Here is a 14,049-nt window from a genome sequence, read left to right as displayed (position 1 = left end):
ATCTATGTAAGGAAATTCCACCAAAACCCCTAAACCTCAGGATTCAGAGAGATTCTAAATTGGTGAAAACATCAATGTAGTGTGAGGGTGTTGTATCTGGTGAAGGCATGGAAGTTCCCTACCTCTTCTACCTACTTTGTCTTATACACCTCTTCCATTTGGCTGTTTCTGACTTGTACCTTTTATAATAAATCAATAATAAGTAAAGAGCTTTTATTCTAATAGTGTTTCTACTGAATTAACAAACATAGGAGTGTATCTAAGGAAACTCCAAGAGCTGGGCCTCCCATTTACAGCTGGCATCTGATGTGGGGGCCATTTTGTAGGATTGTATCCTTAAGCTGTGGAGTCTGATGTTAACTCTGGTGAGTGTTAGAATTGGATTGAATTCTAGGCCACCTGGTTGGTGTTAGAGTTGGAGAAATGGTTTTGAAAAACATACAACACATTGACTGCGAGGAGTGAAAAATGACCCGTGAATCTTACAAGTGTATCTAAGTTCCCCTACACCCTTAACTTAGGTCAGGCAGAAAGGCTGGAGGTATCTCAAGTTGGCTATTCCCTCCCTACCCTTGTGTGATTCTTGAGAAACAGTCTTCTGAGGACAGGTCTTGTTAAGAAGAACAAAATACTGTAGGAATATTTCAAAATGGCTATTATTCTGCCTCTCCAATTTTGCAGAGACAGCAGTTTGTACTGTGACCTTAATTCTTTTATAGATCTAAGAAGAATCATTGGTTTTAAGTTTGCTTGCTTTTTTGGTAAGGATAGAAATGTCACCTAAACTCCTTCCATGCCAGAGAAGAAACCAGAAGTCTGACTCCATTTTTAAATATTTGACTATTGATATGTTGAGAAAACCCAGTATTATACCTGAGCAGAGAACACTCAGTTCTTTTCTCCTCTATATCTCCTTTCTATTCACCCAGAACACTACTTATTCTGACAGTTCTGGTCACCAAATGTGTGAGGGTTTTTCCCTACATCTGTGACACCAGCAGGGTGTCCTGTGATTTAAGTCAGTCCTAATAGTATATACCTGTAGATAGTGCGGGTCCCACAGGTTAATGGCTCAGTCCCACAAGACCTCTCCCACCCCACTTCAGATGCCAGTCACATGTTGCAGGTCCCAACAAGGTGACTCACAACTTCCATCTAACTTGCTACAAATTAGAGGTTCCTACAATCCCCTCTGTATGTTTGATTAACTTAATAGAACAGATTCCAGAACTCAGGAAAACACTTGCAGTTACCAGTTTATCAAAGAATATGATAAGGGATACAGATGAACAGCCAGATGAAGGGGTGTGTAGAGAGTTCTTGGAAGGATGCTATGGAGTCGGGGTACACCACCTTTCCAGTACATGGATGTAGTCTCCCACCTGCAAAAGTCTCCAAACCTCATACTATTGGGGTTTTATGGAGGCTTACTGATATAGACATGATCATTTTTTTAAATGACTGATTAGTTGATTTTAGAGAAAGAAGCAGGGGGGAGGGGCAGAGAGTGAGAGAGAATCCTCAAAAAGACTCCTCACTGAGCATGGAGGCCAATGCAGGGCTCAGTCTCAGGACCCTGAGATCATGACCTGAGCTGAAACTAAGAGTCAGAGGCTTAATTGACTGAGCTGCCCAGGCACCCCTTCCTAGACAGGATGAATTATTAACTCAATTTCCAGCTCCTTCCTCCTCTCTGGGGGATGGGCAGTTGGCCTAAAAATTCCAAGCTCCTGATCATAGCTTGGACTTTCTGTGACCAGCCCCCATCCAGGAGCCCATTGAGTCACCTCATTAGAACAAAAGATGCTCCTAGTGCTTTTATCACTATGAATTTACCTGGTTTCGGGAGCTCTGTGCCCATGACAGAGTCAAAGACCAAACAAGACTGGCTCCTATTGCTCTTATCCCTAGGAATTTACAAGTGCCAGGAATCTGGGATAGAGAGCAATATATATTTTTTCTATTATCTGATAGCCAACTACTTTAAAGTCATATCTCTCCCCTTCCCTTTGTGTTCTGCGTCTGTACAAAGTGATAAGAAAGCTTGGGTGCTCAGCTTTAGCCCTGGCAAGAGAGTCAATCGCAGAAGTCCCTACCCATGTGCACAAACTCTCACCCTAACCACCCTCCAACCAACCTCAATAAAAATACAGGCCAGTCTCCTTTCCTTGCTTTGTCAAGGGATTTCCAACCTGCTTGAGAGGCCTGCCTTGTTCTCCCCCAGAAACTTCCCTTATGAAACTAACAACCCCTTTCATCTGTTCCTAGTAGTGTGTTTTTGTCTCCACTACTCAACCAAACCTTGGTGGGGAAGGGGTGGTGGGGAACCACCTGTCTCAACAGGTTACAGAAAAGGTAACATCGAATATACATTGCAGTATATTTGGCTTATTCTGGTGATAAATCCTCCAGGTCTTTTCATATTGATACCTTTGGGTTTTTTTTTTAAGTACATATGATGATGAGTTTATGTAACTCATTCTTTCCATGTAGACAGTTGGCTTGTTACCAATTTTTTCTGCCAAAGCTGAAAATGAAAACACATTGCCATATTACAGAAGAAATGAACATATGAATTTTGTTCTTTTTCAACCTTAATTACTTCTTAAAAATTTTCCATCATCAAACTGAAGAAAGAATGTACAACATATTTTGCGGTAGGATTTGCTAATATAATCGTCCTTGGAGTCATCAAGATTCCTAACCTGGGCAGTAGTGAGAGTCTCCTCACGTCCCCCTGTCTGGCTCACCTCCATCCTGCCCCACAGATGACCACCGTCCTGACGCTGTTTATCCTTGATGCCTTTACCGTGGATTACTTTTCACTAAGCAGTGTTCTTTCAGTTTTCTTCTTTGACCTCTGACCAGGTAAGTATCAAGGGAATCACACTGACCGGTTTTCGGGTGGTTTTTTGCCTCAATAGGTTTCTCACATGCGAGCACGCGAGGCTTCGGGCCTGGTCCAGGACTGTGGGGCTCACACCTCCCACGAAGCTAAGTGCCCCAGGGCTGCGAGACTCTTCCCATACAAGAGTGGGGTTGGGTGGTCGTGGTGGGCAGACGACTCCCTGCGGGACTATGGTCAAGGATCAAAATGGAACCATCATCATTATGACGCACGGTGAGGTCACTTTTGTCCGTGTTTGTGACGAAGGGTCACGGTTGCGCGAGTGGCCTGGCGGCCTTCGGGTCCAAAGCGCGTCGTCCTGGGCGAGAACAGGTTGCAGCCCACTGGCCAAGCAAGGTCGCCTCAAAGACGTGACCTCCGGCCCGCTGTCAGTCAGGCGGGCGGGGCGGGGCCTCGCGAACCGTCCAATCCGGGGAGCCGCCGGAACCGTACGTGCGGGCGACGCGCTGTGGACGGCGGGGACTGTGTGCCGTCGCTGCTGGCCGCGCGAGCCGCGCATCGCCTCTCGCCGCCCTGAGAGGCTCCGGGAGGCGCCGCCGCCGCCTCGGGCGCCGTGACCCCCGCCGGCCGCGGCCATCGCATGGTGGCCGACCCGCTACCCCAGAGAGCGAGCGATGGTGAGTGTGCGGGGCCGGGAGTCGGGCCGGGGGCCGGTGGGACCGGCTGGAACCGGCCGTGGCGGGACCCGGCCTCCCCGCGGTGCACTCTGGAGTCTGGGGACCCGAGGCCGCTGGTGGCGCGGCACGCAGCGCGGGGTCCGGCCGGCCGCCGGGACCCCCGGTGTCCTGCCCCGTCTGCGCGGCCGCGCCTCCCTGGGGTCGGGCGATGACCGCGGGAAGGGTCGTCAGGGGACAGCCGTGCCTCGGTCCCCGGGTTCGTGCGCGGGCGGTGCTGTGGTCTGTGGGTCCCCCATCCCTCTCTCCCCGGGGGGACCCGGTTTCCCCTCACTTTTCCAAACGTTTGGAGAGAAGGGTTCAAAGCTACGGCCCTGTGCCCCCAGCCCAGCTCTTCATAGGACTGGCAGCAAATGCCTAAATTTCCAGATCTTTCCCTGCATTCCGAAACGCCATCTTTCCTCTCCAGTTCATAGCATCATTATTAACCGTTTGTTCTCCGTGATGCATTTCAAATTACGCACTGTTTTACCGTTTATCCACAGAGCCATGGATGGCTCTTTTAAATTTTATCTTTTGGCCTATGGATATTTTACATAAGAGGAGAGCCAACAATAACCACCTGGAATCTGTCATATGATATCCCTTTGCGTCTCTTCTCAAATATGTCCTGGGCACCAACATCCTATGGGAAGTCCTTTGGGTGGCGGTTCCTCTTTGGAGACTTCCCTCAGTGTTGTCTCCTGTCAGTATTGCCCCTACCTGAGTTTGTGATTTTATTCAACTTCTTTAAGCCTGCATTTTTCAGTTAAGTTAAAATGTATTTAACCAGTAAATCTCCAAAGTACAAAATTTTACAAAGAGGCAAGAAAGGGGTGAGTTTTAGGGGGGAAAAAAATTCCATTATTATATTGATTAAAATTTTTGTTGCCTTTTTTCTTCCTATGATCGGGTATAGTAACATAGAGGTTTGTCCTTTTAGGTGATTTCAAATGCAATTATCAGGACTTAGACTTTGTAATACCAAGAAGTGTGTTCAATTATGATTGTTTCCAAACAATTTCTTGCCATGGAAGTAATAATTAACTGGCATGCTTAATATTTTTTGAGAGGAGTAGATATTTCCTTGTTTTTTTGTTGAAGTATAAGAATTCCCTACAATTTTTTTCCCTCCCTTACACATAAACACTGGATTTGAGTGATTTTGTCCAAACAATGAATGGGCTTATCACTTTTAAAACATTAGTGGTGGTGGGGTTCCTGGGTGGCTCAGTGGTTGAACGTCTGCCTTTGGTTCAGGTCAGGATCCCAGGGTCCTGGATGGGGTCCTGGGATGGAGTCCCTGCATTGTGCTCCCTTCAGGGAGCCTGCTTCTCCCTCTGCCTGTGTCTCTGCCTCTCTCTGTCTCTCATGAATAAATAAATAAAATATTTTAAAAAAATAAAACATTAGTGGTGGTTCAGAGCAGCTTGGTAGAAAGCAGAAGCCTGAGGTCATTTTTCTAAGGTAAGGACCCCTGTGAGCCTATGAAGGGAAGTACTTGAAGGCCTCCTCGTTCTTGTTAAAGACCCTCCCCCTCCAGGTGTCCTACCTGCTCAGACACCACAGACGGAGCTGACAGAAGATACAGTGCCAAGGAAAGCTGGGGGTGCCCATGGGGGATAGGATTAGGGAACAGGCCATTGTTGCTCTTTCTGAGATTGTAATTGAGGTTTTCTTGGGTCTGTTTTTAGATACAGGCTTGAGCTCTTCGTCTACAGTGTAGGTGCACTTAGAGTAGTTTTGTACATTGAGAAAGTCTGTGAAGATCTGGAGTTATATCTTCTGGACAAAGAGTTTGTGAATTTTGGAGTTCTTTTGAGTCAGATCCTTAAATTGCATCTGGCCAATAGTTTCCTGACTTTGTGAGACTTGAACCTGGAGAGAAGAATATTTCTATTAGACTCTGAGAGGTATGTGTGTAGTACCCAGACTTCATTCCTGTGGCTGCTCAAGTGACCCCCCGAAACCTCTACCCTGACTCCAGGGGTTGCATCCCAACAGGTCTAGACCACAAGCCGGGAATGTGAGTCTTCCCTCTGAACTGTGGGGGAGCAGATTGCTTATCTCACCTTATTCAAATATTTGTATTTCTTTCCTTGTATATGTTTGTATATTGCATGTTGCAGCTCTTAACTTTATGTGGTTTCCCTTAGCCATTTGTGATACTGTTCTTTACAGGAGCATGAAATTTTTAGTTCTTGGACTTTAAAAGTATAGGTTGATTTAAAGATACAATGGAAGTAAGATGAGGAATCTTGGGACCAAACAGAATATTTGTTCCCTTTAGGCAAAAGAGTCTCAAGATGTGAGATGGATGTATTTGAGGTTCTCAGGTAAATGTTACATTTTAGGTCAGTTTTTTATGCGTATGCCCTTAGAGAGAGCTTTGGAAGTTTGAATAAATACTGTAATACTGTTAAAGCGTAAGGCAAATGAATTCTGCTTTAATTGATATGAGGAAAACTACTTAAAACTTTCATAAATCTTTGATAATTCTAATACATTTAATGGGTGAGAGCCAACTCCATAGTGCATTATAATATGCTACTTAATCTTAAAATAACCTGTCAGTAAGAGTTGTAAGGAGAAACCAGGATGCCTCCTGTTACACTAGTTAGAAATTTGAAGTTTTTTATTTTTTATGGCTTAAACTTTTATAACTGTTCATGTTTAGTTTTTAAATGATTTATTTATTTATTTTAGAGAGAATGCACTTACGAACAGGGGGAAGGGTGGAGAGAGGGGGAGAGAATATCAAAAAAACTCCCTCCTGAGTGTGGTGGAGCCCAACCCCAGGCTCAGTCTCACAACCCTGAGATCATGATCTGAGCCAAAATCAAAAGCTGGGCGCTCAATCAGCTGAGCCACCCAGGCGCCCCATAAGTGTTCATGTTTAAAAAGATGAAAAATCTAGGGCACCTGAGTGGCTCAGTTGGTTAAGCACTTGCCTTCAGCTCAGGTCATGATCTCAGGATCCTGGGATCAAGACCACATTGGGCTTAACTGCTCAGTAGTGGGAGGTCTGCTTCTCCCTCTCCCTGTACCCCTCCCACTGCTTATGCTTTCTCTCTCTCAAATAAATAAAGGATAAAATCTTAGAAGGGGTTCTACATAGAAAGAAATTTGAGGGGCGCCTGGGTGGCTCAGTGGTTGAGTGTCTGCCTTTGGCTCAGGGCATGATCCCAGCGTCCTGGGATCAAGTCCCATATCAGGATCCTTGCAGGGAGCCTGCTTCTCCCTCTGCCTGTGTCTCTGCCTCTGTGTCTCTCATAAATGAATGAATGAGTGAATGAATGAATACTCTTTTAAAAAACTGATTAGATTTTATTTATTTTTTTAATTTATTTATTTATGATAGTCACAGAGAGAGAGAGAGAGAGAGAGGCAGAGACACAGGCAGAGGGAGAAGCAGGCTCCATGCACTGGGAGCCTGATGTGGGATTCGATCCCGGGTCTCCAGGATCGCGCCCTGGGCCAAAGGCAGGCGCTAAACCGCTGCGCCACCCAGGGATCACCTGATTAGATTTTAAAAAGCAAAGTAAGATCATTCAAAATAAAGGCTATTAAAAAGTATGGCTTATACATATATTACTGGTTACCTTAAATAATAATAATGCAAGGATTAGCAAAAGTATCTAAAATACAGTCTAAAGAGACTCAGTACCAGAATATCTTGGTCCACTCCAGAGCTCTTGCTCCAGCCACCTCCCAAAAAATAAGTGTTGGTCATTTCTTGAGCATCCTGTTAATGTTTCTTTATATGAAAACAACCACTTGCAAATGCATGTTTTTCTTAACCACAATTTTCTACTTGTATGAGCAATCAGATTTCATATTTTGATTGTTTGCTCAGTTTAAACCTATTCCCTCCCTCTTTCTCTTATGCCTCCCACTTGATCCAGCTGAGAAAGTCTGAGCGTATCTATCACCTCCAAAGATGCAAGAGATTCAGATCACACAGGCCCCTGCCCCTGGGCAAGAATTCTTGCCCCACCCTATCCCCCAGCCACAATGAACCCCATATCAGGCTCTTTTCATTGATTTCTGAAGCCATTTCGGAGCTGCTTTGGGGGGCCAGCCCTTCCCTCCCCCAGAGACCTTTATTATGTGATTTTGAAACCTTTTCCTGCCATCTTGATATGTGTATGTGTGTCCCCGTGCCACACTGATCTCAGTCTCAGCATGGAACCACATCCCTTCAGGTGACCATAATTATTGGCCCCCGTGAGCCTTGTCCAGACATGACTGCTATGCTGTGGATCTGCTTCTCTTGCTCTGACTTGTTCACCTGCTCTGATGCCTGATGGCAGCATGTTCTGGAGGGGCTCCGTGCTTGAAGCTCCTGCTGTGACTGGTGCTGCCCCCTCATGTCGCACTGGTGACCCTTCTAAACCTCAGTTCTGTGTTCAGCCTACCAGAGTTGGCAGTTTACAGAATCCCTAGGTATTTGAGAGAAGGCGTGTAAGACTGAGGCCCTCCTTAAAGTGGTCCTGGTAGATGTATTTGCTGGTTTATATCTGTGTTAGGGTGAAACTGTGACAGAGGCTGGGTTGGCCCCATATCCCTGAGGAGGGTCACTCTTGAAAGAGCAATCATTTAGTTAGAGAAGGAGAAAACAGAGTAAGAGGCACCCAGTAGATGGTAGGCTGAGTCCAGACCCCTGGCCCCAGAGGGCTCCAGGACCCTTAGGTCCCTCTGATGCTACTGCTACCCCTGCCTCTACTGCAGCAAAGATCCTAAGCCTCAAGTTTAGGGAACAACACTCAAGGTCCCCCTGTGGCACAGCAAAGGGATTAGTTGAAAGTTAAGTCCGGGGTCCTTAAACCCTATAAAGCATCCAGTTGTCATGGGGGAGGCTCCTAACCTTAATGGCACTGCTTTGAGGCTCTCTGCAGGAAAAAATACATATAAATACCAGGGTAGAGAGGATATTCCCTCTGCTGAAGTATATCCAGTGATTGGAAAACAAAACAAAACAAAACAAAAAACAGGAGAGGAAGCAAAAGAAAAAAATGTTGAAACTGATACGGAGGGGTCCCTGGGTTGCTCAGTGGTTTTAGCGCCTGCCTTTGGCCCAGGCCACGATCCTGGAGTCCCGGCATTGAGTCCCGCGTCGGGCTCCCTGCATGGAGCCTGCTTCTCCCTCTGCCTGTGTCTCTGCCTCTCTCTCTCTCTCTCTCTCTCTCTCTCTCTCTCTCTCTCTCTCTCTCATAAATAAATAAATCTAAAGAAAGGGAGGGAGGAAGGAAGGGATACAGAGAGGCCCGCTCTCAGGACCCAGAGGGGGGTCCCACAGGACCAGCCACGAGGGTCCTTGGCTACATGCAGGATAGAAATCAAATCCAAGCCAGCAGGAAGTGAGAGCAGAATTTTTTGAAGATACAGAGGGAGAGCAGATTCAGATGGAGCATCTGGGAGACGCAGAAAGGAAAACAATGAGTCTCATCTTTGTTTGGGCTCTGGAGTTTTTATTGAGAATGGTGGTTTGGTGTACAGCATGTCCTCTCAGGCATCTGGGAACTGGTCCAACAAGGATGAGTGCTCTGATGTCTTCCATAAGTCACTTATGCCCTAGAGCCAGGTGACTTGGTGACAAAGTATCTAGAATCAGTGGTCTTGAGAAGGTATATGATGACCCCTCCAGGTCACTCCTTAGATGTTATCTATTGTGCTGGAAAACTTCAGTGAAATCATTAACTCCTTGATCTTTACAGGGAGGACATATATTAAGACATATGTAAGGGGGCACCTCAGTGGCTCAGTTGGTTAAGCCTCTGACCTTTTTTTTTCAGATTTTATTTATTTGAAAGAGAGAAAGAGAGAAACCATGAGCAGGGGTAGGGGTAGAGGGAGAGAGAGAAGCTGACTCACCACTGAGCAGGGAACCTGACAATGTGGGGCTCAATTCCAGGACCCCAGAACCATGACCTGAGCCAAAGACAGACCCTTAACCGACTGAGCCACACAGGCACCCCAAGCCTCTGACTCTTGATCTCAGCTCAGGTCTTGATCTCAGGGTCATGAGTTCAAGCATGGTGTTGGAGCCTACTTAAAAAAAAAAAAAAAAAAAAAAAAAAGATGTGTAAGGCAGGGCTGCAAGTACTAGCAAGAATAGAAGCAGGAAAAGGAGCAAAGAAAAAAAAAGCCTTTTTTTCACAGAGTCCCTTCAGTTTTCCTGTCTCAAAACCAAGGTCTACAATTTGACCAATGGAAAATTCAACATTTACTAAGAGTATTTACACAACAACAAAAAAAAGATAAGTACACTCCTTCCTGCATTGGGCCTCTGCAGCATGTGTTCTGAATTAATGTTGCCATCTGCTATAACATATTCATTTAGGAACCTTTATACAAATAATCAATATTAAGGTTCAACTTGCAGTTAAAGCTGGGGATCCCACTCTACTTAAGCAGGATACACCTGATAATCTTAAGGGAGTTGCTGAATATAATACAGAGGACAAATAAGCATGTCTCATTTTAACCATGAGAACTGTGGTCTTACCTAAAAATCTCCCATGGTCTTAACACCCATTGTCTTTAATTATCCCATACTGAACAGAGAAAGGCTGAAACCCAGTTGGTATCATGAATTAAATTTTAGTTTGTCTTTGGCACTTCTAAATTATACTGACAAAATGGGACCCCACTGATCTTACCACACACACCCTAGTTAAATTACTTAATTGGCTCAGTGTTAAACAGAATCTTGAAGGATTGAAACCACATATTAAATGAAGAAGTGATTATTCCCTCTGGCTCTCCCTTTGACAGCCTTATTTGGCCTATTCTTTAAATCTGGAAAGAATGGATGACAGCTCAGAGTGGGTTACTGCAACCTTGGGGCTATGTTTGAGCCAAATAAGCCCCTATTCCCAGTCCTTACCATTACGGAAATTACCAGCTCCATCCATTCAGCAGCAGGTAAACATCTTACCGTCACAGACTGGATCAAGTGTATTTTGTTCAGTGCCTGTTTCAACAGCCTGTCGGGTGCAGTCGGCCTTCACCTCTGAAGTGACATGATGCACCTTCACCTGGTTATCTGCAGGGAGCCTCCACACCACAACCAGGGCACACCATCTCTGCAGGTAGGATCTGAACTGTATCCACCTTGCTCCAGGAGCATAGGTGTAACATTACACTAATGTAAATCCTCTGCTGAGGATTTTGGGGATATAAAAACTTTAATAAAAAGAGCTCCTAAAAGAGGGACAGGCCATTGCCATATATATGATATGAGGCCCTGGCACCTTGTTAACATTCTTAAAGATTGGGGCACCTGGGTAGCTCAGTCAGTTAAGCGTCTGCCTTTGGCTCAGTTCATGATCTCAGAGTCCTGGGATCAAGCCCCATGTTGGGCTCCCTGCTCAGCAGGAAGTCTGCTGGTCCCTCTTCCTCTGCCCCTCCCCCTGCTTGTACTTTCTCTGTCTCTCTTTCTCAATTAAATCAATAAAATATTTTTTTTTAATTCTGAAAAATTATTTGGTAATCTGGAGCCCGTTCCCACCTTGACATGGTAAAGAAGTAACTGTTGTCCCTCTCAGCAGCCCCAACACTGTCTAAATTCTTTTGGTGCTGTGGAGGCAACATATTCCTTGCTTTAAATTTTACTCGAGCCTATTGATGCTGTTACTTGTAAAATGGCCCACCCTGAATAGGTGCCCCTACAACGAAATGGGAAGGCTCCGGACTCTGGTCAAATGGTCACACAACAGGCATATCTATGAATGCCCTCTGACCCTGTTTCACAATAGAGGCTTCAGTGCCCTCCTCTCCTGCCGTCTGGAGTTGCCTGTGGTGGCTTAAGTTGTCTGTAGGCTTCTGAGACAAGAAATGCCCTGAGGCCCCAACTGTAGCCATGAGTCAGTCACATTAGCCTTGGCCAGCAATGGTTGTAGCTGTGTTTTAGACTCTGGTTGTCTAAGAGATGCTCCTTTGTGGTAAAAGAGTCTGGAGGGGAGACTCTCTTGCCTCACAGATGTCCACAACATACGAGTCAAGCTAACACCTGCCTCCGTATATGCTAAGGTCTCAATGTCATTCCTTCCCTGGACACTCCTTATCTACATCAGAGTTCCAGACATTACTGAGGGTCACTTCACTTCTCAGAACATCCAGTGGCAGGCTCTGGAGAAGGCAGTCAGTGGAAATTCCTGCCTTCCCATGTCTCAGGGTTTAGGCCTCATAGAGTGCTGTAATAGTTAATTGAAAGAAATTCAGATCAGTTGAATGAACAGTGGCTTCTTCAGTCATCAGTCATCAGGGATGAATATTAATGCATCTGTCTCCCCCGCTACACCATACACTTCTTTACAGCAGCTTTAGGTTTACAGAAAACTTAATCAGAAAGTACAGAAAGGGGGATGCGTGGGTGGCTCAGTGGTTGAGCGTCTGCCTTTAGCTCAGGTCATGATTCCGGGGTCCTGGGATTGAGTCCCACATCGGGCTCCCCATGGGGAGCCCACTTCTCCCCCTGCCTATGTCTCTGCCTCTCTGTGTCTCTCATGAATAAGTAAATAAAAATTAAAAAAAAAAAAGTACAGAAAGGGAACACCTGGGTGGCTCAGTTGGTTAGGTGTCTGCCTTCAGCTCAGGTCATGATCCCAGGGTCCTAGGATCGAGCCTGTCATCCAAGCCTGTCATCCAGAGTCAGCTTCCCCCTCTCCATACCCCCTCCCCCCACTTGTGTGTGTGATGTGTGCGCACATGCGAGTGCTTGTGCTCTCGCTTACAATTGAATAAATAAAATCTTTTTAAAAAGCTACACAGGGATCCCTGGGTGGCGCAGCGGTTTGGCGCCTGCCTTTGGCCCAGGGCGCGATCCTGGAGACCCGGGATCGAGTCCCACATCAGGCTCCCAGTGCATGGAGCCTGCTTCTCCCTCTGCCTATGTCTCTGCCCCTCTCTCTCTCTCTCTCTGTGACTATCATAAATAAATAAAAAATTAAAAAAAATGTAGTTAAAAAAATAAAAATAAAAAGCTACACAGTTCCCACATAAACCCCCTGCTTTCATATATTTTGCCCTATTTTTTTGTATTTTGCATCACTGAGGTACAGTTGTTACATTTGATGAGCCAACATTGATGTAGTAAAGACTTTGGTTTACAATAGCAAAACTCTGTGTTACACAATCTCTGGGCTTTGGCAACATAAAATGACATGTGTCTGTCACTTCTGTATCATGTAGTATGCTTTCAGTGCCCTAAATGTTCCCTGTCATCCATCTGTTTATTCATTCCTCCTTCCCACCCCCAAATCCCTGGCCAGTGTAGCTTTACTGTCTCGTAGTTTTGTGCTTTCCAGAACTATGCTTGGAATCATATAGTGTGTAGCATTCTCATATTCTCTACTTTCTCTTAGCAATATGATTTTGAGGTTATTCCATGTCTTTTTGGCTTGATACCTAATTTCCTATTATCACTGAATAATATTTCATATTGATGTTCTAGTGATTAATTTTCCATTTACCTCTTAGAGGATATCTTGGTTACCTGTAAGTATTGGCCATCATGAATAAAGCTCTTTTTTTTAAGATTTATTTATTCATGAGAGACACACACACACAGAGGCAGAGACACAGGCAGAGGGAGAAGCAGGCTCCGTGTAAGAAGCCCGACGTGGGACCCGATCCCAAGACTCCAGGATCACGCCCTGGGCCGAAGGCAGCACTAAACCGCTGAGCCACTCGGGCTGCCCATGTATAAAGCTCATATAAACATTTGTGTGCAGATTTCTTTATGAATATAACTTTTCAACTCATTTTGAGTAATAGGAAGGATGGTGATTGCTGAATAGTATGGTAAAAAATAAGTTTAGTTGGGGCTTCTGGATGGCCAGTCAGTTAAGCATCTGCTTTCGGCTCAGGTCATGATCTCTGCGTCCTGAGATTGAGCCCGGTGTCAGGCTCCTAGCAGGGAGTCTGCTTCTTCCTCTCCCTCTGTATGTGCACAGCACCCTGTCTCTCTCAAATAAAATCTTTTAAAAAAAATTTTTTTTTATTTTTTTAGGTTTAGTTTTTTAAGAAACTACCCATGTTCCAAGGCAGGCATACATTTTCCATTCCCATCAAGAAAGAATGAGGGCTCCTCTTGCAAAGCTTAATTACCATCTATATATCTTCTTTGTTGAAGTGAATGTGTTCAGATCTTTTGCCCATTTTTAATTGTGTTGCTTGTCTTGTGGAGCTTAAGAGTTCTCTGGACATTTTGGATATTTGCCCTTTATCAGAGAAGTGTTTTGTAAAGATTTTCTCCTAGTCTGTGGCTTCTGTTTTTCATCTCTTAACTTTCATAGAGTGGCTTTTCATTTAATGAGGCCAAACTTACTATTTTTTTTCATTCATTGGTCCCAATTTTGGTGTTTCACCTGAAAAATAATTACCAAATCCCAGATCACCTAGATTTTCTTCTATGCTATCATCTGGGAATTTTTTAGCCTTGCATTTTTTATAAGATCTGTGAGTCTAAAAAAAAAAAAAAAA

General features: G+C 45.0%; 1 protein-coding gene across 4 annotated transcripts in view; it reads left to right on the top strand.

Annotated features, from left to right (window-relative positions):
• LOC129522585 (zinc finger protein 791-like) overlaps positions 1-14,049 on the top strand; it is a 46,485-nt gene that overhangs the window by 14,504 nt on the left and 17,932 nt on the right. For 2 of the 4 annotated variants that reach the window (XM_055344926.1, XM_055344929.1), the window contains exon 1: positions 3,400-3,525. The exons of 1 other annotated variant lie outside the window; for it this stretch is intronic. In XM_055344926.1, the coding sequence (XP_055200901.1) occupies positions 3,523-3,525 (3 nt within the window). In that variant the 5' untranslated portion in view covers positions 3,400-3,522. Of the gene's footprint in view, positions 1-2,794; positions 2,869-3,399; positions 3,526-14,049 lie in introns of those variants that run through there. One more of the 4 variants, XM_055344928.1, reaches the window with a different exon arrangement.

The sequence above is a fragment of the Nyctereutes procyonoides genome, unplaced genomic scaffold (genome assembly GCF_905146905.1).
Source record: "Nyctereutes procyonoides isolate TBG_1078 unplaced genomic scaffold, NYPRO_anot_genome, whole genome shotgun sequence".
Lineage (NCBI taxonomy): Eukaryota > Metazoa > Chordata > Mammalia > Carnivora > Canidae > Nyctereutes > Nyctereutes procyonoides.
This window is presented reverse-complemented; position numbering and strand designations above follow the sequence as displayed.